Genomic DNA, 26,001 nt, shown 5'->3' with positions numbered 1-26,001 from the left:
AAAGTGAATGAGGAGTCTGTCATTAGGTGTTTCATCAATTTAAACTTTCAGGAGAAACAGTACCCATAAAACTCTTCTTATTTTTCTTATCGACTAAAATTTTAGAGGAGGCAAAAAAGAATGTGAACATAGGTGGGAAGAGAAGAGCAATAGCTCACACACAGTGCCACGAGCTGTGAATTCCCCATGCCCTTTATTAGTTTGCTTTGTCTTAGAACGGGGTGTTTGAATGTGTTTGGATATCATTGCAGAGATCTTACTGGTTGGGTGTCGGTAAATGTGTAAGCAGGGATGAAAAAATGCTGAAATAGGTCTCATTCACACCACACTTTCAGTGTATATAGCAATTGAATAAACTCCTTGGATTTTCTTAGTGAATACTCAGGCCCAAATACTAGCTTAATTCCAGTATTTCACATATAACGTACTCTACAGAATTGTCACCTAAGTATTATTTACATTGACCACAGTGGATTTTTTGTGGATCTGCAGTGTTAAAGTATTACATTTCTGAATTTTGTAGCCACTTGCACTTAACTGTTTACCTGTACCTCCACAAGTATAGAACATAACCAAGACAAATACATTCAGTGTCCTTAGTTAAGTGACCCACACGTACTTGTTGAATCTTCTGGAGTTTTTGATTGTTCTTTTCTTTGGTTGGTTTTCATTTTGCAGTTGCAGTTTCCACTCTGGCATTCTACTTGAAAAGACAGAATGTACCACCAACATATTTCATTTGTTGTTTTTGCAGGTTCCAATATTCTGCTGGCCAGAATGGCAACTCGTAAAGCAAAACCAGATGGACAGTATCACTTAAAACCTGAAGAAGTGGATGATTTTATCAGAGGGCAACTCGTTACCAGTCTTCCAGGTACTCCTTCCTTTTAGAGCACATTTTGCCTCCTGATATTAAAACATTTTCAGCTACAAATCCATGTTCAGGTCAAGCAAGATTAGGTGCTGTTCCATGGTTGTGATCTGAAAAAAATGATACACTGATTCTGAAAATTTCATCTTGGTGGCCCTGTGCTGGGCTCTTTCAAGTAGTTCCCTGTCCTTCTTGAACTGATGGTCCCAGGACTGGACACAATATTCCAGGTGCAGAGTAGAGGGGGAGAAGGACCTCTCTCGAACTACTTAACCACACCCCTTCTATTACACCCTAGGGTGCCATTGGCCTTCTTGGCCATGAGGGCACATTCCTGGCTCATGGTCATCCTGCTGTCCACCAGCACCCCAGGTCTCTTTCCCCTGTGCTGCCCTCCAACAGATCCGTCTCCAATCTACACTGGTACCTGGGGTTGTTCTTCCCCAGTTGCAAGACCCTACACTTGCCCTTGTTGCATTTCATTAAACTTCTTCCCACCCAACTCTCCAGCCTGTCCAGATATCGCTGGATGGCAGCACAGCCTTCTGGTGGCTCAGCCACTCCTCCCAGTTTTGTGTCATCAGCAAAATGAGGATGGTGCGTTCTCTTCCCTCATCCAGGTTGTTGATGAATGTAATGAATAGTACTGGCTCCAGTACTGACCCCTTAGGGACTCCACTAGGTACACACCTACAGCTTGATGCCGTCCCATTGACCACAACTCTCTGACTTCTTTCCTTCAACCAGTTCATAAACCACCTCACAATCCAATCCTCCAGACCACACTTCCTTAGTTTAGCCATGAGGATGCTGTGGGAGACAATGTCAAATGCTTTACTGAAATCAAGGTAAACCACATCTACTGCCCTACCATCATCTATCCACCTGGTTTTGTCTTCATAGAAGGCTCTCAGGTTGGTCAAATATGACTCCCTCTTGGTGAAACCGTGCTGAGTGCTTCCAATGACCCTCTTATCCTTGATGTGCCTAGAGACTGCACTGAGGATAAGTTGTTCCATCACCTCTCCAGGGATGGAGGTGAGGCTGACCTGTCTGTTGTTACCCAGGTCCTCCTCCTTGCCCTTTTTGTCAATGGTATACTGCATACTGTGTCAGAATGGGTTGCTTCCTATAAAGAACAGCCACAGGTTTGTCAAATTCCATCTGGTTTTTGCCTTGTCTGAGGAGATGATTGTGACAGTGATTAGGATTCATAATTTGCAAGTATGACGGTACTAATAATTTTATGAATGTTTAGCAGTTTCAGCCAAATCTTACTGAGGTATAATGACATGGTGTTTCCACAAGTTTTGTGAAAAGTGACAGCTTGACAGAGAGTGATCCAAATGAGGATGTGCTTGGAGGGACAGGCAGGCAAAATTCAGCTGTTGTCCATTTTGACAGTAGCTCACATATGTGTAGTGAGAGGATGTTTTCTGTCCAGCATTCCTCCACCAGATCAGAGAATGAAAGGTGTTTCAGTAGGGGAGAAACAGAGTGACTGAGTGAGGTGGCTGCGTTCCTAAGACCAAGGGAAAAGCTGTAGGGGAGAAAAGAAGTGTTTCTGGTCCAGTGGTTTTAGGGAGGTTCTCCAGGGCATGGTGGGATTCATGGAGATGGAGATACTCTGCCATGAGAGTGACAGTAAAGACATACAGAACACTCCTGTATGAAATCAGACTTCATTATTATTTTTTCTGTTGTTTCTGGCACGTAACTGTGTATTGTATGTACTTCAGGAGTATAATGTGACACAGACATGGTGTAAAAAGTGCTGAGTAAGCACTCATTTATGCGTCATGTGTTAGCGATCAGCTGAGCTCAGCCTGCATGTGTGCACACATACTTAGTGCTAAGTGTTCAAAATAGTATTTCTCTCCATTTAAGGGGAGGGGGGAAAAAAGAGAACGGAAACCAAAAATAGCAATAGACATTGAAATGGAAAAGTGGAAGGAATAACATATGAAGACGTGTGCAGATTTACCAGAAATCCTCTTTATTTATCCCCTTCCATGGCTACACATAATTTACAGCACTGTTTCTCTTTGGCAAAGCTTATAGGAGATCATTTTCCTCCAGAAAGTTATTCATATAGTACTGTGCTTTGACTTTAATATTTTAAAGTTTTCAGAATTCCCTTGCCTCTTTGTAGTAAAAAGTTTTTAGAGTTTGTGTCAATAATGCTTCCTAGAAACAGGTTATGAAAGGTAGGAGCTGAGATTTCTAACTTTCACTGACTTTGGTAGTATAAACTCATAGGACTAATATTTTTTGGAAGTTAATTTCAGAAGGGTTGCCATCCAGAGGGACCTTGACAGGCTTGAGAGGTGGGACTCTGTAAACCTCATGAAGTTAAAAAAGGCCAAGTACAAAGTCCTGCACGTGGGTCAGGGCAATCCCAAGCACAACTACAGGCTGGGTGGAGAATGGCTTGGGAGCAGCAATGAGGAGGACCTGGGGGTCTTGGTCAACAAGAAATTCAACACAAGCTGGCAGCGTGTTCTGGCAGCCCAGAAAGATGACACTGTCCTGGAACTGCATTAATAGAAACGTGACCAGCAGGTCACAAGTAGTGATTCTTCCCTGCTATTCCGTTCGCATGAGCCTGCACCTGGAGCACTGCATTCAGCCCCAGCATAAGAAGGACATGGACCTGTTGTAGCAAATCCAGAGGAGGCCATAAGATGATCAGAGGGCTGGAGCACCTCTGCTCTGCAGTCAGGCTGAGAGAGTTGGGCTTGTTCATCTTGGAGAAGAAAAGGTTCCAAGAGGGGGCCTACAGGAAAGCTGGAGAGGGGACTGTTCACCAGAAATTGTAGTGATAGTACAAGGGGTACTGGCTGGAGATTTTACATTAGACATCAGAAAAAAATCATGCCCTGTGAGGGTGGTGAAGCCCTGGCCCAGGTTGCCCAGAGAAGCTGTGGCTGCCCCCTCCCCAGTAGTGCTAGATTGGACTTTGGTCAACCTGGTCTAGTGGAGGGTGTCCCTGCCCATGGCACGGGAGATGGAACTAGATGGGTTTTGAGGTCCCTTCCAACTCAAACCAGTCTGTGATTCTATTCTATAATTTTAACATACCACCTCTCCAAAACCCAGAAATATACTTAAGTTTATCATACTTAGATATGTGCTGTTGCCATGGATACCTACAATTTCCAGTGCTTGGTAATTCAAAGCACAAGTGATACAGGTATGCTATCACTTCTACTTGAAATACTATTTTTCTGCCTAGGAAGTAGTGGAATAGTAGTCAAAATATTGGCTGACTTTCTTTTAGATTAAATCACTCGTATATGATGGCAAAACATATAACATGTTGGACGCTTTTTGAACTGAGTGTGGTGTTCAGAGCTATCTGTATACTCTGTAACAGGCAGTACCTTGTCAAGATTTGCAAGCAGGAGTCATTCACATTTTACCCAGGAATAAAAACCCGTACTGCATTATGACATCTTAAGCTAAATACATGAACCAGATTAAAGAAATACAGGTGAAGGCAGCAAAAGTTTCCATCTCAACCATGTTTTATGGAGTGGAATTTATTTTTTCAGTGTGTGTGTTGATTAATTTGAAATGACCTAGTGTATGTTTAAAATGACAAATTTTATTTGTTCAAAACCTGACTGGCTCTGTATTGTGTAGAGTTAACAGAACTAATTGCTTTGCTGTTAGGAGTTGGCAGGACGATGGAATCTAAGCTGGCTTCTTTGGGAATTAAAACCTGTGGGGACCTGCAGTGTGCTTCAATGTCAAAACTGCAAAAAGAGTTTGGTCCAAAGACAGGACAGATGCTCTACAGATTTTGCCGCGGTTTGGATGATCGACCTGTTCGTACAGAAAAAGAAAGAAAATCTGTTTCAGCAGAAATCAACTATGGCATAAGGTTTACACAGGTAAATTCAAACTTACTTTCTTTTCTGCAGTGACTTCTTTCAGCTGTAGAAGAATCTTCTCATATTCTGATTATTTTCACTTACACTTTGATCTGTTAGAGCACCATCTTAGCCACCAAATAGAAATGAGGAAAATGAAGAAGTAGGAGACCAAACCATAAAATGGGAGGAGAGACTGCAAAAGTATTGGACTGAAAAGAAGCTTGCACAAAATTAGCTGGCTATTCTGCCTTCGTTATACAAGTCTGGTACAGGAAAAGAGAACTGCAGTAGGTTTGTCAGCACCTAGCATTCTCTTTTGTTTAAATGCTGATTATTTAAAGATGCCAGGGCCTGAAACCATCACCAGCTGCTCCAGTACAAAAATTTTATTAGACGCTTTGCAAATATTGTAGGGGGGTGGGAAGTGTTGTTAACAAAATCGTATTAAAAAAAGAACTCAGCTCTTTGTTGAGAAATTAAGAATTCACAGAAATATAGAATAGTTAGGTTGGGAGAGACCTCATAATATTGTGTAGTCCAGCCTTTTGCACAGAGCAGAGGAAGCTATGAGATGAGACCAGTTGCTCAGGGCTTTATCCAGTCCGGTGTTGGAAACCTCCAAGAACAAAGACTGCACAACTTCTGTGAGCAACCTGTTCCACTGCTTAACGTTCCTCATGGTAAAATAAGGCATTCCTTAAAGGCCCTGGACTCTTCAGCTTCTAGGTGTGTGCCTAAAGTTAGACTTGGAATTCTGTGTTGGAGTTTCTAAATACATTCTTTTTTAAAGACTTATTTCCAAAAGGACTTAGTACTTCCTACTTATTTCAGCATTAGGATAGGAATCTACCATCTTGCCTAACTTCAGTGACCTACTATATAAACAAGACAGTTCAAATTAAATAAGAGAATTGCCTGTGAGTCAACTTGCTCATTTCAGTTTGCAAAATCTGGATTGTATTAATCTTAATGAATTATCTAAACATGCTGTTCTTTTTCTCCTTCAGCCTAAGGAAGCAGAAGCTTTCCTGCTGAGCCTCTCAGAAGAAATCCAACGTAGACTTGAAGCTGCTGGTATGAAGGGTAAACGATTGACCCTTAAGATTATGGTCAGAAAGGCTGGGGCACCAGTGGAGCCTGCAAAATATGGAGGTCACGGAATCTGTGATAATATTGCCAGGTAAATATGCACAGAAAAAATAATGGTTGGTAGTAGGCATCAGCACACTTCAAGTTGAGCACCAGAACTTACAGGAAAAGAGAAATTTTTAAGTGCTAGTATCTCTTTGTGCATATATCAAACCTGCACCAAAATCAGAAGTAGAATATTATCAAAGGACCTCTGTGCTTGGGTTGTACATGTGTCATCTTTTGGACAGCAGCATGGAACGTGAATCCCCCAATGATAAAAAATAGGGCATTTGGTGAGGAGAAAGAAGAGGGAGACTAAGGTGTCCAGATCGGAAAGAGAGAACAATTAGTGTAGTCATCTTTTGCCTTTGAGTTTCTTCAGAGACAAAAATGGGGGGAAAAGGAAACATATCAGAAGGTGAAAAGTTTTGGGGCATAGAAGAAACAATTTATGGTTCTCAGAGGAAGCAGGAATGGGAAAGAAAGAATCTGACTCCACAAGTGCATTCTTTGTGGTTTGAAATTGCTTTCTTGAGAGAGTGTACTCTTGTGGGCACTACTTAAAAATTAACATGATTTAGTGTAATATTTTCAATGAATTATTGTGACTGTCCCTTTCTCTTGGTAGGGATGTACAGTTTTTTTCTCTTTTTCCTTTCTGATGTTGTTAATCTATAGTTTAAGTTTGCCCTTGATTTGATAATTGTCTCACGAAATACTAGCTAATAAAAGTCATCTTTTAAAAGGTTTGTCTTCAAGTGATAATACACATGTACATATATATTGGTGTACATTTCTCCAGCTTGGTCAATATTGCAGCTCTTTTTCCTTTTGCAGTACTTGCAGAAGACATATTTACATCCTGCACTGTGACATGCATACAGCAGCAGCGTTGTCATTTCTTCCAGTGACCAGCTGAGTTGAAAGGTTCTGCCTTGGCAGTCTTCTTCCTCTTCCTGAGCTGTGTAGTGTTGTGCAGCTCTCTCTTGCCTGAGGGGCTCTCTGCTGTGCATTGATAGGTTGTGGATCGCGTGCTGACTGTGACAGTTGGAGTCAGTTCTCAAAGAAAATTGCCTGTGTGCTTCTCCTTCCAGTCTAGGGCACACAGGGACTAGGGCAGTAGTTGCAGCATTAGTTGCTGCAGAAGACTGTGAGGCCACTTTGGATTCTGAAGATTGGAGCTAACATCAGACAGCTTGGACTGCAGTTGTCTGTCTTAGTACAGACAGGTTTCTTTGCGTCAAATCTGTCATTCCTGTGGTTTCACCAGTAAGTCTGCAGAGAACTTTTTTTGTCCTAGAAGAGAAAAAACTACGAAGGTCCAAAATAAAGCTAAGAAGATTGAATCTCAAAGGGATCAGAGACTGTGCACCATGTTTCTGTTCTTCAGGAAGGCAACTTCTTGTCTCTTGACCTTCACAGTCACATTTTTTTCATCTGGCCTTGAGTCCATTATCAGAAGTGCCTTTGTTTTCTTGTTGATTATTACCAGTGTAATAAAGTAACTTTCTGCTTGGTCTCACTGCAGCGCTGTTGATCTCATTGAGATGCTCCCTGTGGTGGCTGTCCTTCCCTGGTGAAGTGGGATAACCCCTTACTACTCCTGGTTAGTCAGTTGATAGGTCACTAGTGCCAAAGGAGTAGGATCTTGAGCTTCCATAAGGAGTTCTGTTACTCCTGTCATTATTAATTTCTGGTTCTTCTTCATTTCCCATTGTTCCATCTGGATTATATTGACTGATGAATTTTTTGTCTCAAATTTATTTATATGCTTGCATAATAAAATCACCAGAATGAGATCTAGGCATAGAGTATCACATAGTTCTGTGTTGTTTCATACAGGATTGTCTCAGAACCTTCTAAATACACATTTATTCTTCAGGCAGGCATTCCTTTATCAAAGCAGTTGTTCCTTAGTGTCCTGGTTCTGGCCAGGCCAGAGGTAACATCCCCAGGCAAACAGCCCAGGTGAGGTGAGGTAGCCTGGGCTGTTTCCACACCACCAAACATCACTCCCCCATAAGAGGGCTTGTCAGAGAGAGGCGATTCGGTGCGGCTCCAGGACAACAACAGTCCTCTTTTCAGTCTGCCTCATACTTGTGAGCTTGTGATGACATACAATTCAGCTGTATTAAAAACTGAAACTACAGAATTCACCTCTCAGAAGCTTACTGCGTTTGGGGCTAGGATATCAAGAAGAGAATCCTACTGAAGCAGATTGGTTGCCAGGATCTCATTTGGCAGTGTCTCTCGTTCTGCTTCTGGCTTTACTAATGAATTTAGCAATCCCAGTCAGGCCAAATGATACTATTTGATAATAGAGGTCCTGGGTTACTGTCTTCATTTGAGCATTTCTGTTCAGTCCAGTGAAAAGCTTTTTAGCAGCAGCAGGGTAAACTCTGGAAGTTGCATCCAGGCAAATGGATTAGCATCTCAGGGTGATGGTCCCTCCGGTGTGCTTTCCCTGTGTACAGCCTAGTTCCAATATCTTGGGATTATTTGCTGGAAATAAAGATGATCAGTTTCTCTCTTACTTCAATTTAAGTTTTTTTTTTCTCTGTGGCTATAGCTCATGACCCATTTCTAGCCCCCTCACATCACAGATGAATGAGTTGCTATGCTTTCTCATCCTACAGGTCACGGTTCCTTAAAATGATAATCATAGTCCAGCAAAGGATTCAGACTCACAGACACACTTAAAATCAAATTCAACTTCTGAGATGTTAATGGTATTCTACTGCATTGTTGGCAGCAAGTCGTGATAGTGCAGGATTTGTAAAACATTCTTCTGAAATGGTGTACCTTTAGACTCATTCTACATTTCTCCCTTATATTTTGCACAGTTGCATATTAATGATAATGCTGATCTCTTTTTTTCTTAAAAATGTTAACCTGTGAGGGTCAGGGAAGTCTTCCTATCAGTCAGAGCAGGAAGATATTTTTTTTTTCTCTCCTTTCTGGAGATGACTTGGTCATTCATGTCAGTTCCTGACAGATTCAAAAGTAGAGCAAAATTTAAGGAGACACCATCAATGTGTTTAGTAAGTTGTCAGCATGGGACCTTGTCAGAACATCAAGGTGTAGCTTCCTTTTATCCATACAGCCCACTCCATCAGGGTTAAAACTGCATCTGTGTTACCTCAGTGAAAAGACTATGTCACTCACATAGATAAAGACAGAATTTCAGGTGGCTAATCAAACCTATCTCAAATGTGCCATTAGAGAATCCAGAACTACCAAGCACTACTAGTGCCCTGCCAGGCTCTCAGGTAGCCATTTGTAAAACTCACAACCAGGTAATTTTGTGAGAGCTGTTGCAGAAATTTGCCCACACTGCAAGATGTGAATTTGGAATGTTGCTTAAAATTACTTACCATTTATCCAGGCTCTTTATTTGTAATTCACATGCACGTGCCAGCATCTGCTTTTCTCCAAGTTCCTTCTGAAACTCTTGCTATAGACATTGATAGCTGAAATAATACTCAGCAAACATTATATGTTTGTTTGAACCAAGCTTGAGCAAAAGACAGTGCATTACTATGAGTACTGTAAACTTTTTCTAGTCTGGTTTCAGTAAATGGCATGTCTATAAATATATTCTGTATTTGACAGTTTAATGTGTGGACCACACACTGAGAATGTTCAATTAGTAAGTAATCTGGTTTCAGTTTTTTTGTTTGTGGGTTTTTTGGTTTGGCTCTTTTTCTGTTTTTCTGTAATCAGAACATGTTTAGTTCTGATTACCTTTAAAAAGAAACCACAGAACAAACAAAAACAGTGTTCAGTTTCTGTATGCCAAGAAATTACAGTTTATTTTTGAGGTCCTCTGGAATAAATACAGAATTGTTGTCTTCAGGATTTGTGAAACTGTTTCCTTTTTAACCATACTGTTTTATCCTTTGTAGGACTGTGACTCTGGACCATGCAACAGACAGTGCAAAAGTAATTGGGAAAGAAACTCTAAATATGTTTCACACAATGAAACTGAACATATCAGACATGCGAGGGGTGAGTTAATGGGGAAAAAACTGACATTTATTCTGTCAACCTACTTAGTTGTCTTTCATAAATTTTCAGTGAACAGACAATAACCAAACTTAAGTAGAAGTGTAGATAATACAAAGTTTATGTAAACTAGGCTATGCAAACATATTATGTTTTGGATTATTACCTTTGCAGAAACATGATTACAAAGCAATAAATGTAAAAAAAGAAAATTTTATTGTGGTATGGATTAATCCACAATTTTAAATAGCCTGAGGTTGCAAAATCAGACTATATTCTGCAGTTCTGTTACAATGTGTACATTTCATTCTGTCTTAGACTCTTCTAGAAACTTTACTTGGTTAAGAAAGCAATACAAATACTGCTTATAATGACAAATCCAATACAGAGCAGAGGAGTTTTTGCTCTAGACTGCAAGTCTTAGAGCCAGGAGTGGCATCAGCCATTGGAGCGCAGAGGCTTTCTAAAACCTGCATTTATTGGTCATCTACATGTAAGGTTTTTGATTCATAATGTTGCCTTGCAAAGTCAGCTCCATAGGTTGGGTTTCTTCTGGGAGTTGAGGAAATATTTGTCATCCTCTCCCTGTCTTTTTCGAGCTTCAATTCCCTTACTGTCTTTTTTCTTAATGATTATGGAGGATTACCAGTAAACTTGCACAGTGTATCAGTGCAGTCTTAGTCGGGCACAGTTTTTGAACTCCTTTGAAGTTCACAAGCAAATGAAATGTGAGAGTGTCCTTCAAAATGAGGAACACCTCATCTGACAAAGACTACTTTCACCAACGTGCTTTCATCCATTGAGACTTTGTGAGAACCATATCTAGAAATGAAATTACATTATTTTTCCTATTTGTGGACTGAAATGATGGGTTTAGTATAGATTGTCCTCAGGAAAAACATTCCTTTCTTGGACAGGTAGACAGACTTAATACTGATCACTTCTTGGTCATTGCTTTGGCGTTTGTTAGTGTCTTAAGAAATTTCATAATAAACACATTGTTTTATGATTGACAGCACTTTTCTATATCACAGAAGTTAAAATGGTTTTGTCGTTGTAATTTCTTACTTGTTAGATTGTGGATAATCCTGGGGTTTGTTTGGGATGTTTTTAGTGGCTATTTGTGTGTATTTCAACATACTTTTATTCATTCTCTCCCCCACCCAACAGCCAACAGGCAGCCAATTTCAGAGCAGGCAATGCTATTATGAAAGAATTACAGATTTTTTAATTTATTGTTTTTAACTTCACGAAAAGAATATGTTCATATTTTGAACTCAGGTTGGAATTCAGGTACAACAGTTAGTTCCCATCAGAAAAAGCACCTCGGCTTGCTCAGCAGTACAGTCGGGACACTTACCTGGCGGATCACATTCGGTTATCGACCTTTTCCACGTCCAGAAAGCAAAGAAGAGCTCAGAAGAGGAGCGGAAGGAAGGTCAGTAGGCATCGGGCTCTGCGTCTGTGGTACTGGCCAGTTCTGAAGGGCTCCCACGTAGATGACCTCGTACCGCTCTGCGAGAGCGGATTTTGCTGCTCCAAGTGAGAATGCTACAAATTAAACTTTGTAAAAGATTGCTCCAATCATTTTTAAAAGTAAATAGTAGCAAAAGGTGATTTAAAATAGGACATGTTATAATTAGTATATATATTATATAAACTATACAGCAAATTGTCGTGGTTTCGCCCCAGACAAGAGCTGAGCACCACATAGCCGCTTTCTCCCTCTCTCTGGAAATTACTTTCGCTGTACCTTGAATCTTCAGAGTATTTTTAACTGTTGATCACTGTGTATTTTGTTTTCCTCTGTATAGTATTTGTGGCTGCTATGGACCTTGAAATATCTTCTGATTCAAGAACTTGCACTTTCCTTCCACCTCGCGGTACCCATCTCACGTCTGGTCTCAATTCTAATGTTAACAACACCGAGTCAGCTGTCAAATGGAATGGTGTGCATTCTCCTATCAGCGTAAAATCCAGGCTGAATTTGAGTATCGAGGTTCCGTCTCCTTCCCAGGTAAAACCTGAGAACATGAAACATCTACAGTGCATTGTAATAACTTGGGATTGTTTCTCTGTCTTGGATAAAGCAAAAAAGGCTGCATTGCACTTTTCTTAAATAAAAAGAGCTCTAATGCAGTACAGTGCATCATGAGAAACTCTTATTGATGCAAAACTGTTTTACCTTCATAAAAGGATGTTTAAAAAGCAGTCATTTGTAGACTAACTCAAAAAATACTATATTTTTTTCAAAGGAAAGAAAATTAATTTTCCAGTATCTATTTCCCTTCCCATCAGCTGCCAGGAATGGAAAAGATACGGTGGATGAAATACTGAACACGTTACCTTCCACCTTTCGCAACCAAAGCCCAAAGCCTCATTATTAAAAAAACCCACAAAATAAACTTCAGGAAAAGTTCCATCAGAGAAAATAGACACATTCTATAGCTAATACTCATTCTTTATCTGATTATGTTATGATACAGATTTGTAAATCCCTTTCCTTATGTTAGTTCTTAAAAATTATTTCCAATTAGCATAATCGCTAATGAGTGGCTCAAGAAGAATTTTGACAAGTGCTCTGTGTCATTTTCGTGAAGACAGAACTTCTACATGCCTTCCATCCCTCTTTACAGCAGCAATGTTCTTGGCCACAGATCCCAGTAAATGATAAGTGGTAGTCTTCTCCACATAATTTCTTAAAGTCATTTATTCTACACCAGCCTTCAAATTACACTACAAATGTATCTTCAGGCTTTAGTCAGAAGGAACTGAACGGCAGCACATCTTACACCTACCCTCTTAAATTTTTACAGTGGCTGGGCTCTTAAGTTTCTGTCTAAAAGAATGTTTGTAGATTTTATTGTTCATCTGCCTGTGTTGGGGTCATTTTTTCAAATTTTCTTCAAATAATATTGAAGCCAAGATGTCCAGTTAACGTTTGTGCAGAATGTCACCTTTTACATGAGAGGAGGACAATCTTTATTTAAGTAAAATATTTCTCTGGGATTTGGGGAGGGAGGCGGTTGTGTTAAGAAAGGAAGAGCCTCCTAATTTCCAACTCAGACGTTATTCCAACAGACTTGTGTAATAAGGTGCTATGAGCAAGGTGCACTGAATACTGTAGGTGTCTTAGGTGTAAGCAGATTTACATGCTTTTCTGTAAAAATCTGTCATTGTGATTTCTGTAATGTAAATCTGGAAAAGCATTTGTTGATGTTCTGTTAACAGCTTTCCCAAATATTTATACACTTTCAGAAGCCAATTATGCTTTTGGCAGAAAAACTGTTTTTCCATAATGCAATACCCAAGCTAGCTCAGGATCTAAAAGCAACTTGGCTGAGAAAAAAGCTCCATGTACTGACATTCTCCTATAGGAGGAATGTGTATGAACAAGCAGAAAACGCACCAACTGTGCAGTAGAGTTCCTAAAGCTTTGGTGGCCTTATGGCACAGCATGCTTATCTTTCATTCTGCTTTATAACAACATTATAATATAGAATATAGTATGGAATTTGGTACAGGGAAGGAGAGGTGAAAGTTAGTCCCGTACTGTTGTCTGTGAGTTGTGTGCTAGGAAAGCAGCAGCAAGATATTTTACCCCCAGGATTTCCAGGAGATGTTTATAGAGGTATATATGTAGCATATTACGAACGAGGGAACATGAGCAGAATGTAGAATGAATAAATGAAGATAGTGATAATACAGTCAGCTTGCACCAAAACCTCTCAGTTATCGTAAGCCAGGTATCTTATTTATAGTTTTTCTCTGTATATCCAGAATCTGGTCATAAACTCTACGTTTTCTTCTTAAAGGTAAAGTTTCTAACACTGCTGTGGAGTCTAATTTAGCAGATCTTACAGGCAAATGCTGGCATTTATCTACATAGTTCTCCTCAAACATTACTTGTAAAGCATGATGCATTAAATCTGCCTGTCAGTTACATTCATTCTGTCACTTGAGCAGCTGTCATTGTACGCAGCACTTCTAGGTACTGAGAGGTCATTGCAGTTGTTTCAAGTTGATAATTGATGGTAAGTACTAATTATGGCAAGCAGAAATTTGAATCTAAAGCTTATTTCATTATCAACATCTTTGACAAGAGCCTGACAGTATGCAAACATATGTGGTACTGGTAAAGTAAATTAATAGCATGTATCCTAGAACTATATAAAGAAAGAAACTAATTGCATACTGCTTTGTAATAGACACCAGTTTAGTGTTCATATCAACTATATAATTTGAACTCAAAATTTGGATTTCCTTATCATTAGGTAGCTGTAGAGGAAACCTGGTCTCTGATTTGTGATGAGAGCACTGAGCACTGTGAAAAGATAAAACTGAGCAGTTTTGCATTTTGCTGCTGCAGAGTGTCAGGTTCCTAAATATGTTTGCATACAGATTAAAATTAATGGGTTTTTCTTTCCCAAAATTCAAGAACTGTAGAACTAATTTTTGAGCAAAATTAACTCTCTTATTTTCCTCAGAAAAATCTAAAAGCTTTTCTGTATTTGTAGCTAGACAAGTCTGTGCTAGAAGCTCTGCCACCTGATCTCCGAGAGCAAGTAGAGCAAATATACACCATTCAGCAAGGAGACAACTGTGGAGATAGCAGAAAAGAGCCCATAAATGGATGTAGCACCACGGTTCTGTCACAACCCGTTGGAACAGTGCTCCTACAAATACCAGAGCTGCAAGAACCAAACACCAATATGGGAATTAACGTGATAGCCTTGCCAGCTTTCTCACAGGTAGGATGTTTGCATGGTATCAATAAACATCAACTTCCCACCAGCAAGAAGAGTTAACAGCTTTTTCTTGAGACAGCATTACTGGAATCCACTACATTATTTATGGTCCTTCAATATCTTTAAAAATCTGTGGTTTTTAAATGTAATTTGATTTATTACAACCGTAGTATGATAGTATTTATTAAAGATTTATAGTCACAGTCGTGCTTACATTTTTGCTCTTGTTTAATGTACAACCTCATTTACACTTTGTTTTGCAATCCAGTGTGTAAATAGCCTTTTTTCTGCATTGCAGCTAAGTTACACTGCACCACCAGTCTGAAGCAGTCCTAAAATCTGCTTAGCTAGTCACAGGAGACTCACTCCGATTAAGTGGATGTTTTGATGGTGTAAACCCAACCTCTACTAGCTTCTTGTTTATACTGCATTCCTGGGAGCAAGGCAGGCATGGCTAAAGATGGTGCATACCTCTGTAATTTTTAAATGAGTTCATATACAATATGCCCATGATGAGGAAAAGTGCCAACTTGTTTCTCAAAAAAGAGGTCTGAAGGGGGAGCAAGTAGCAGTAATGATCCCTCCAGTGATAATTCACCCTTCAATCCAAGATTAAGCTGAACAGATGTAGGAAAAGGAAAAAAAATCAAAGATGGTGTTTCTCAGAGATACAACACCTTCTATACACAGCGTCTAAAATAGAGCAGTATTTCTGGTTTTCTATTTACTTTGACGTTGCTGCGCTGCTGTTCTCAAATGAAGAGATACCTCCTCATCAGAGTGAGAGAGATTTGTTGCTGTTTCTAAGGCATAATGCTGCTTAGCTGGTGAAGGAACCAGAGACAATTACATAGAAATTCCTGACCTGTTTTTATTAAACAGTCATAAATGCATAATTATTTTTTGGAAGATGCAACATTCATTCTACAACTGAAATGTCTTCACCTTGATTCAAGTTGATTGCTTCAGAACCAGTTGTGTCACTTTTTATTCCTGAACTCCACAAAGTTGGGTTTCCCCTGTGGGGACACTGAGCAAACAGTTTATGAAATGTCCTCACCCCCACAGTTTTCAGTTACATCGGTACATTCATTCATAGGCAAGAGTTTATCTTGGACTTGTGTGTTGAATTATGCTGTGCTGTAAAGTACCCCCCTCCACCCTTGTTCTACCACTTACTATTCTTTTTCAGGGTCAGTTTTAACTGCAAATTAAGTTTAGTTTGTGTTTATGCTTTATCTGTCAATTAGGTAGCTGAGAATTGACTGTTGGGGTCTTTTATAGCAGCATTACTTGAAATTGTCTTAGAAATACCTAATTTTCACACTCAAATGTGCACTGGTTTTCCTGTCTCTATCTCCTAATGCATTTTGTGACACTGGTACTTGATCCAAAAATGCAGCTTCACAGAGCAACCTTTTTGTTTGAAGGTGTAGTGCAGGAAGAGCTGCCTACTTCCTATTTATTCATCACAGGTATCCATACTGTCTGTTTTAGAGTGCCTTATGCCTTGCACTCCAGATTTTCCCCTGAAAGCCTTTCAGCTTGAAAAAGGAGAACTAAGATTCACAGTTTTCATTTCCTGACTTAGGGCCAAGTTTAATAGTTTATTAAGGAAGAGCTTCCTTAGGCTTGGTGGGGAAAAAACAGTGCTGAAACCAGTCCATTAATACGGGACAACTTCTTTGTATTACAGTCAAACATGAACTTAATTTAAAAATAGCATCTTTGTCTAAATATAGTTTGATACTTTTTAAAATTGTTAAGTCTTTGTGAGACTTTACATTGTATGAGCACATACACACATGTAAGATTACCTTTTTTCAAACGATGCAGTGAGCTAAGTAGGACTAGGTTTCAGGTACAGAAACAGTACAAGCCACTCCAGATGGAGTACTTCAGCTTCATCAACTTAGCAAATGTAAGTGATGCCCTGCCATCTTTTTATAGCTTAATTAGGTTTGTTTTTCAACCCCATCATCCCTTTTGTCTGAACTGTGGCTTTATGACCAGGTGCCAAGTTATTTGGTTGATAGTGATTTGTTTATTGGAAAACATGTGGAAAATGTCCTTTGCTGGGTAAGGTTCTCCCTCCTGTAAGAAGACTACAAATAGGTTGCAATCATTTCTATCAGCTTCCAAAGTAATCTTAAAATGTACAAGAGCTGCTTCATATCTCTGTAGCAGCAAAAAGATTACGGGTGCTTAGAAATGAAAGATGTTTGTAGTGGTGGAGTTAATTACTGGTGGCAGATTTACACCTCCTCCTTGCCTTGTCCCAACATGGAATGGATTCCTTCTAAGGAAATTTATACAGTACTTCAAAATACTAATAGCTGTATGGTGAGGTAATACCTGAGTTTATAAAATCAAGATACTCCATAACATGGATGTGTTACATGGATGTGAAAGCTCTGCTAGGACACTCTAGGTCTACAGTAAGTTACCCAAAACTCCTATTAATTAGTGTAGAAACCCCAGTTAATTAGTGTTCGTTCACATGAACTTGACCGATGGCTCTTCTAAGAAAATTTTAACGTGTTACACTTGCATAGGGCAGTGATGGGGGGGACGACACACAACAAAACCACGACCGGTTTACTACATTATTTCTGCATGAATTATATACAAAACCCAGTATTAATCCAGGGCCTCCCAAATTCCTGTCTCTCAAATGCTTAACCATAGAACAGTAAACTTTTAAAAATAGTTTTATTAAATTAAATGTATATTTCAAAAATAACTCGAGCCTCTGGAGTTAATTGGCTGCATTCCACTACAGCACTTTGTTCTGCACAATGTGTGCAGTAATTGAGGTCAGAGCTGTTCCCATTTCTTCCTTTAATTAGTGTATAGTTTGTGTGGTGAAAAATTTGTGTTGGCGCCTGGAATTCTAAAAATGGAAAAAACGTGTTAAATTGATGAGTTTTACCCCTGGGAGCGTGTTCATGTTTATTATCCATAGAATTTAGACATCATACCTGTGACTAGCACAGCCTACTGCCCTGACATAGCATACATGTTTTGCTTTTAAAAACCAGATCAGATATCTATTGAAAATAAAAGGTAACTTTTCATACACGGGCATACTAGATGTGTAATAAATACAGTATCTCTGTAGCAGCAGGGGATTGCATTGTGCCCTTAAAATAGTAATACTAGGGCTTCAGTCAGGTAGGGGAGTAGCTGTTGGGTTTTTTGGGTTTGGAGGGTTTTTTGGGGGGGTGGGATGTTTTGTTTGTTTGTGGTTTGTGGGGGGTTTTTTGTCCACATTCAAATTTTACCACTGAAATGAAGGGCACTTTCCCACTGGGCATATTTAATCCTGTAAACCATAGGTTTGCTTTTTTGAATTAGATTTTACAGCCTGTGAGCTGAAAGCACTGTCCAGTCATACTGGGAACCTCAGAACACAGGACTAGGCTGTCACTAGTTCGCTGCTTCAGGCACAGGTGAGGGAAGGTAACCAACCGGTTGTAGGTGAAATGTTACTTTGACCATATGAGTGTGTGGCACTTTGCAACAAATAATTCCCTGTCCAGAACTCAATTGTGCTGTTACTGTAGCTGTACTGGAAGTGAAGAAAGATAGTGGTGAAGAAGGGAGATGAATAGTTACTCTATTATAAGCCCATAAATGGTAATTTTATAAAATAATAATAATAAATGTAGAATAATATTTAAGGGAAGAGTTTAGAGTTTTTTTGCAAGGTAAAGTAGACAAAGAAAACATAGAATGCATTTTGCAGTGTTTCAGTTCCTACCATTTATTTTTGCTTGGCATAAAATGTAAATACCTTTCTGATGCGAGTGATCCAGAGGAGAGCAAGCAGTGCTTGTTGCTCACTGGTAGAATAATCAAATGAATCTTTTGTTACTGTTCAGGTGGACCCTGAGGTTTTTGCTGCACTACCTGCTGAGTTGCAAGCAGAGCTGAAAGATGCATATGATCAAAGGCAAAAGCAATCAGAGCAGCAACCTGCTAACGCTTTTGGTGAGTACATATAGTTGCACTTTAGTTTGTACAGGAGTTGTTTACCATTTGAGGAGATTTATGCAGCCCTAATTACAAACTGGAAAATGTAACTAAAGCTACTGTGAAGATGCTGTGTTAGATTGAGTTTCTGTATTTATTTTTGACAGACTGTCAGTTACAACCAGCTGTGGTCTCGTTTTGCAAACAGATGCCTAGCTTTGCTTAAATGGGTAATTAATTCAATTAATTGAGACCGTGGCACTAAACTTACCCGTGTCCATATGTTTGCTGAATGGAATCTAAACTTGATCTGTCTTGTGATTTAAAGTAGCACGTGTTCAGAACCGAAGTTAGTTAAACTATGTTCAGATAGCATTCTCATGGTGCCCTGAGCTGCTGGTATGGGTTTCAGGCAGCTAGAGATACCCTATAGCTCACCATATGTCTGATAGTCAGATGGATTTACTCAGGGCTGATCAGACAGGGGGTTTTTTTATGTATATAGTCAGTAGAAAGAAATAAGATAATTCCCTGTGCACGTGCTGTGTCATGAAATATCATTGGGTTCACTGCCAGTTAAATACTGCAGTATTATAACCAAACCTTGATTTCTTGGGTAGGTTAGTATGAGGGAATGAGAGCGGTTTCCTTGGCAGACGATGGTAAAAGCAGATTGGGGGCTGCTTTGCTGCTGGTTTTGCTGATATCTGCTCATGGGAAGTCTTAGCAACTGTCTAGGTGGGACAGTGCACGTCGTCCAGTAGCCTTCAGCTTTCACCAGCTGCTGGTATTCAGGCTCCGAAATGCTTTACACTGAAAGGCCTGTAAGTGGTTGAGTATCCACTGAGTACAGTGACATCTTGTAGCGCTTCTCACATACTTAAAACATCGCCCATATCCGGAATGCCATGTGAATGTTAGGTTGCTTTACCTAGGCTATGCTCTCCCAGTTAATCCACAGATTTTTATGGAAGACAGAGTCCCCCTTTCAATGGAAAGCACTAAATTCTAAAAGTATCAACCACTGTGTCTATTCCTGTGGGTTTTTTTCAGGGTCAAAAAATCCTCCCCTACACCTGAAGCATGCAACAATGAAAACCAAGAAAAAAATCAGGAAAAAAAATCCAGTCAGTCCTGGAAAAAAGATTCAGAGTCCTTTGAAAAACAAACTCGTGGGTAGTCCTGCCAAAACCACACTGGCTACATCTGGAAGTCCACAGAAGCTGATAGATGGTTTCTTGAAACCTGAGGGAACAGCTGCTCAGGTGAGTTATAACAGTAGCAGCTTTCAGTAGAGCTACATCCATCCCTTGAGACGTGTTCACAAATGCAGCTTGTTGGGTTTTTCCTCTTGGATTCTTTACTGGGCTCTTGCCTCTGTCTGTCTGTCTGTCTGTATACGTACGGTGTTGCCACGTTTGTCAGGCTGAGCGTTGCCAACTTTTGTGTTTGGAGCAGCCGGAAGCAGTTCCGTCGACTTCAGACTCTTCAGGCCCCCCGGCCCTGCAGACTGAGCAGCCTGGTTCCTACAGGCCACAAGCACCCAACCTGGCTGGAGCTGTTGAATTCAATGATGTAAAGACCTTGTTGAAAGAATGGATTACAACCATTTCAGGTATGGGATGTCATGTGAGTGATGGTCCTGCATGCATCACAAGGAAAACTTAATTATTTGTATTTAGTAGGCTTTTTGTACTTTCTCCCTTTGCTCTTTGCTTCACGGGTTATTTTTCACAGTAATCTTGAAGCCTGACTGCCTTCCAGTCTTGGGGTAACTTGATCCTTCCTACTCAGTTGTTACTTTGTTCTTACAAGCTCCTGTTTCTTGCTTCACCTCATGAAAACCCGCCTGCTCGCTCTCTCTCGTTTGTCAGGCCCTGGGTGTTACTTGTGTGGGAAGCTCTTACTTTGTCCCACAAGCTGCAACTATCAGCGTGGAAGTTACTTAAAGGGAATTGTGCTTTATGAAGATGATATTTTAGAGGCAAAGGAATGCAATGTTGGGTTTTTTTTCCAAAATAACTGCTGGAAAGAATCCTAAAGTGCAAAAACACACCACCATTGCTAAAGTGTGATTTGAATTTTAACATTACATCACACAATTAGTAGTGCCTCTGTATCTTGGGAGATCTGCCCTCTGAGATCCTTCATATCCTGGACATTACTATTCTCCTGCGAGTTTCAAAACATCCCTTCCATCCTAAATCCCTATTTCTGTTCCCTTTGGCTTCTGTTAGCGTGGATGTTACTTCCTCTTAGTAAAGAGGAATAAAGAAGAGGTGTATGAGACAGGTATTTCAGGACCCTGCAGTCCTCCTACATACACAACTTGTGATGTCAGGAGGAGGTGTGGGAATACAGCAATTGTCAGACCAGCCCCTGATGCACCAACACTGCAGAATCTCTTTCTATTACATTCCAATTATTCTGTGATTATAAAAAAGGTGTATTATTTTTTTAATTACAGATCCTATGGAAGAAGACATTCTACAGGTTGTGAAGTATTGTACTGATCTAATAGAAGAAAAGGATTTGGAGAAGTTAGATCTGGTTGTTAAGTACATGAAAAGGTGGGTTTTTTTACTAGGATTTTTTACTAGTACTTGTGACATTTGAACTGGTTTTGTCAGCACTTAGGTACTGGAGGCTTCGGTGTGAGGCCACAAGCCTACTGCACATTCCATCAATGAGTGTAAATATTTTTCCCCCAAAATTGGGGGAGGGAGAAGGAAGTTGGGTCAGTAAAATAGGTAATTTGTAAAAAGTAATAGTAGCATCTGGTAGTGTTCACTGCAAAGTGTTTTGTTTCCAGACAAAGGACATCATCACCCCTTTCCTTCATCCTGTTTTCATGTCACCTTAGATGTTCCCTTTGTTTCCAGTGATTTCATTCTCCTGCTGTATGCAGACCCTGCCTCACCTCCCACCTCTTAAATCCCTGTTTTCGTTACGTAGTTACTGTGCCCCTGCTGCTCCTCCCTTGGGTCAGGAGGCCCAGGCTCCATTTCGGATCTGCTTACTGACTGATGGGCAGCTGGGAGCTCAGCTTCCCAGGTCTCGGATCTGGAAAGTCTTTATCTGTCAGAATTAGGTGACACTCAAAAGACTCCAGCGATGCAAAACCTTTGCTGCACTTTTGTATTATGGGATGTCTTTAAGCCTCAGCAGATGCAGGGCACACAGTGCAGCTAACCCTTTTGTGGCATTCTACATAGCACATTCTTAACAAAACTCTTCAGAAAGCACCATGTCCCATCCCTGGTCCGTGCACGGGAGATTCCCACTGTTGGCAGTGTGTCTCCAAAGCCTGGTTACAAGCATGGGAACAGGGAACTGGGAATGGGAAGGCGGGCAGCTGTCAGTATGATACTGATGTTGGGACTCGCAAAGATCAGCACATAGGAACCCTCTGCTCTCCTGTAATGCTGATCGACAAGGGATTTAGAGAGCACAGAGCTGCTTTGCTGTCCTTGAGCACTTCCTTAATTTCCTTCTAGTAGCAGCTGAATGGTAGATGTAACTCACAGCTCTCTGTGAGGATTTGGTTCCATTTTTAGCGATAAACACAACGTAGTGACCCCAAAACCTGCTGTTTAAACGTCCTAGTCACCCTTGGTATTCATTGGAAGGAAGATGTAGCATGAGTGTCTTGGGATGAGGAAGGATCAGGATCAGGATCTAGGAGCTTGCCATTTCTGATTCTCAGTGTGAGGTTGGCAGAAGGTCACTGCTTGAGTTGCAGGCTTACACCCCCCCAGCATTTAAAAGAAGTTAGTGTGACACTGATCAAATCACAAGATCGCCATCGAATGGCAGATGAATCACAGAACTGTAGGGGTTGGAAGGGACCTCCAGAGATCATCGGGTCCAACCCACCTGTCAAAGCAGCTCCCCAGCTCATATTGCACAGGTTGGCATCCAGATGGGTCTTGAATATCTCCAGAGAAGGAGACTCCACAACCCCCCTGGGCAGCCTGTGCCAGGGCTCTGTCACCCTGGGCTTGGAAGAAGCACAGTCAGTGGCATTAGATAAGACTTGAGGCATTTGGAGAGATTGGGCTTTACCGGGTACCATTCATCATCTGCTGTTGTGATCTCATTTCCAAAGCGTACTGGTTCTGTGATGGTCACTTACTCCCTCCCCTTCCTTTCCCCTGCAGGTTAATGCAGTCATCGGTGGAATCGGTTTGGAATATGGCATTTGACTTCATTCTTGACAATGTTCAGGTAGTTTTACAACAAACTTACGGAAGCACATTAAAAGTTATCTGAACTTGTAGTAAAGAGCTTGATGAGAGCCTGGAGCTCTCTGCTAGCTGTGCCATAAGTGCTTGTGAGGTATTTGCAAAGTGCATGATAGTAATGCCCTGAGTTTTTATAATTTCAGATTTCTTTTTAAACAACAAAGTGTTTTGTACATTTCTTTTCAGAAAGTGCCAAATTTGTCAGTATTGCATGTAAATAATTGTGTTAAAATTCTTTTATTGTAGTATAGAATCTATTTACAAAATGTTTGTTTATAAAGTTTTATGGATTTTTACAGTGAAGTGTTTACAGTTGTTTAATAAAGAACTGTATGTATATTTTTGTACTGATTCTATTTTGTGATGCCTCAGTTTGAATCCAGCCAACCCCGTTCACGTCCTGATGCCGCGGCGCCGATTCGTTCCGCACAGTGTGACATAGAGGCGCAGCCGCAGCGGCGCAGGAGGCGGCTGTGTGGTCACCTGGCTGCTCTTTGTTTCCCCTCTGCTGCCTTCGTTACAGGTGTTGAGCTGAGGGAAGGAAATGAGCTTATTTTTCGTTTCAGCCTTCAAAGACAGACTCCAGCGTGGCCAGGCCTCCCGGGGCACACACTGTTGGGGCGGGGGTGGGGGGGAGACAAAGCCTAATTGCTCTCTGAGCTCTGTGTCTTCAGGTGTGCTGCCATCTCTGGAGACCTGTGCTGGTGGAGGAGAGCAGAGGGAGAGCTGTTAAGAGTTACCCAGAAGCAGCACTGTAAGGTAGCAAATGTGCAGCACTGTGTGTCAGTCCTCAGCGTTGCTCCTGCTCTGGGTAGAGCCATGTTCCACTCTTAAAACACTGTGCCGCGCGTTTCCTTCACGCGGCGTAACGAAATGGGGTTTGGTGAGTAGCAGAAGTGAGCAGCCCTACTATTTGTGCCCGTGGTAGGGAGGAGGGTGCTTGCACCTCTGCAGGTAAAGACTGGGGAAGTCTCCTTTCTCCAGATGTGCACCAGCCTCGTGCAGTCGTACGTGGCCTGATGGGGTGAAGGAAGGCAGCTCGGGGGCCTCGAAGACCGAAGACCAGAAAAGAAGAAAACTGAACTTGCAAGAAAAATCTTCATTTTCTGAAGAAGTGATGGGGAGGAGACCAAAGGTACCCCATGGAGCCCTGGAGGGATGTGAGCCCCCTGACTGGAGAGCCATCCCTGATGCCAACTGGTGCCAGCCCTGGAGCAGGCTTTGCAGCATCAGCTTAGCTGGAAGCACCTCTGCTACCCCAGGGCAGGAGCTGCTGCACTTGGGACTCACCTAGAGCAGGCACTGTGGTCACTTCACTCTCACAGAGGGGCTCAGCTTGAGGCTGTGCCCTGGGCTGCCTTTGTATAATGCACAGGCAGAGCAGCCTTCTACAGGGTGGTGGGTGGGTGAGGGAAGGGCAGTAGGTGTCATTTCCCTGGACTTCAGCGAGGCTTTTTGTCATCTTCATTATGTGCTCACAGAGAAGCTGATGAAGTGGGACTAGAGCCAGGGCCATGGAGTGAAAACCACCTGTGTGGGCAGGCCCTGGGCATGGTGTCAGGTGGCACAAAGGCCTGTGGTGTAACCTCATGGTCTGTGCCAGGCCCAGTCCTGTTCAACATCTTCATTAATGACCTGGATGACGGGACAGGGCACACTCTTGGCAAGGTGGCTGATGACACAAGACTGGGTGACAGGGCAGAGGACCACACTCTCTAGGGGTGACAACAGCAGAGAATTGGGCTGGTGGGAACCTCATGACAGGAAGTGCCATGTACTTCAAGGAGAAACTGCCCCAGCCATAGGCAGGATATGGAGGGTGGGGGGGGTGGGGGGATGTGCAGCAAGGGGCTAGAAAGCAGCTCTGCAAAGAATGCAGAGAAAGACTTGGTGGTGCTGCTTGAGCCAGCAAGGCACACAAAGCAGAGGCAGCTCTGAGGAACAGCAGCAGGTGAGGAGGTTTGTTCCCCTCTGCTCAGCACTGGTAAGACACAGCTGGCATGTGGGGGCAGTTCTGGTCTCCCCTGTGCAGGAGGGACACGGACATCCTGGAGGACGTTCCACTTGGGACCACAAAGCTGGTCAAGCTTCTTTCATCATGCACAGGCTGAGGGGGTTGGGACAGCTCAGCCTGGGGAATGGAAGGCAGGCAGAGGAGGCATTTCCAGAACCACTTGATGGGCCAGTTAAGATAAAGGCAGCCATAGCTCTGTAGTATCAAGTGAAGTACACACCAGTGCTGCTAAACCCCTACAACCCCAGAACACAGAGCCACAGGCACTGTGGATCCTGCAGCACTGGAGATGCTCCAATCCCAACCAGCCCCAGCCCTGGGGAACCTGCTCCAACTGCCCCTACCCTGAGCATGGAGGTGGTGGGAGTCGGTGCCTCTACAACACCCTCCCCAGCCCCAGCCAGGCATGGAGAGACTCAGGTTTGTTAGAGACCTGGCTCTGGCCCTGCAGCTACTGGTAGGTAGGGCATTGCCAAAGGGAGAGCAGGAGCATAGTGGATCGTGCTCTGGCTTTCCATTAGTTCCTAGGTTGTGGCTTTCAGAGCCCTGTGCAGTGCTGCTTTTGAATCTTTTCATTCTTCCACACAGAAGTGGAGGAGCTGAGATTCAAGCCCATGTTTTACACTTCAGCTTTCAGGTACACAGCTCCAGTTCTGTACCTGTGGCTCAGGACACTTCAAACTAGCTTTGTTTAAAAAATAAAGGCCTCAAAGCTTCCCTCAGCCAAGCACAGCTCTTTGCAATTGCATTTCCCTTAGCCCTTAAACATCATGCTCTGCAGTGACCTGCTTTCTCAGAGCCTTTTAGCGAAGGTGTAAGTTCCACACCAGCACCCTGCTAAAACAGCACCATCCTTCTCCCAGAATTTCACCTGCAGGAAGCACGCCCTCCCCTGGGCCAGGAACCCACCAAGAACAGACAAAGACAACACTGTTTGATGCCTGGGTTCATAAGAACTTCTTTTATTAGTGTAGTTTCCATGATTGCATAGTTTGCAACAGAAGATTACAACAACTTAATGCAGTCCTCTCACCATGATCAGTCTACTCTAAACCACTGACACACCTAGTGATGTGAGTTTGCACCACGCAGCAGCCACACTGACACAGCCCTTGGCAAGTGTAAACTCTAGCAA

At 41.8% G+C, this 26,001-nt stretch overlaps 1 protein-coding gene across 1 annotated transcript in view; it reads left to right on the top strand.

The window, feature by feature from the left end:
* Window positions 1–23,183, top strand: part of REV1 (REV1 DNA directed polymerase) — a 59,420-nt gene extending 36,237 nt beyond the window's left edge. Inside the window, exons 12-23 of the mRNA XM_084269855.1 lie at window positions 755–874; window positions 4,547–4,767; window positions 5,757–5,929; window positions 9,786–9,888; window positions 11,167–11,323; window positions 11,700–11,902; window positions 14,403–14,636; window positions 18,518–18,626; window positions 19,662–19,873; window positions 20,067–20,223; window positions 21,076–21,178; window positions 22,769–23,183. Of these exons, the coding sequence (XP_084125981.1) occupies window positions 755–874; window positions 4,547–4,767; window positions 5,757–5,929; window positions 9,786–9,888; window positions 11,167–11,323; window positions 11,700–11,902; window positions 14,403–14,636; window positions 18,518–18,626; window positions 19,662–19,873; window positions 20,067–20,223; window positions 21,076–21,178; window positions 22,769–22,880 (1,904 nt within the window). The 3' untranslated portion in view covers window positions 22,881–23,183. The remainder of the gene's footprint in view (window positions 1–754; window positions 875–4,546; window positions 4,768–5,756; window positions 5,930–9,785; window positions 9,889–11,166; window positions 11,324–11,699; window positions 11,903–14,402; window positions 14,637–18,517; window positions 18,627–19,661; window positions 19,874–20,066; window positions 20,224–21,075; window positions 21,179–22,768) is intronic.
* The last annotated feature ends 2,818 nt before the right edge of the window (window positions 23,184–26,001 follow it).

Source organism: Gallinula chloropus (assembly GCF_964237585.1).
Source record: "Gallinula chloropus genome assembly, chromosome: 1".
In the NCBI taxonomy this organism is placed as follows: domain Eukaryota; kingdom Metazoa; phylum Chordata; class Aves; order Gruiformes; family Rallidae; genus Gallinula; species Gallinula chloropus.
Note: the sequence above shows the minus strand (reverse complement) of the source record. Positions and strands in the feature narration are given on the sequence as shown.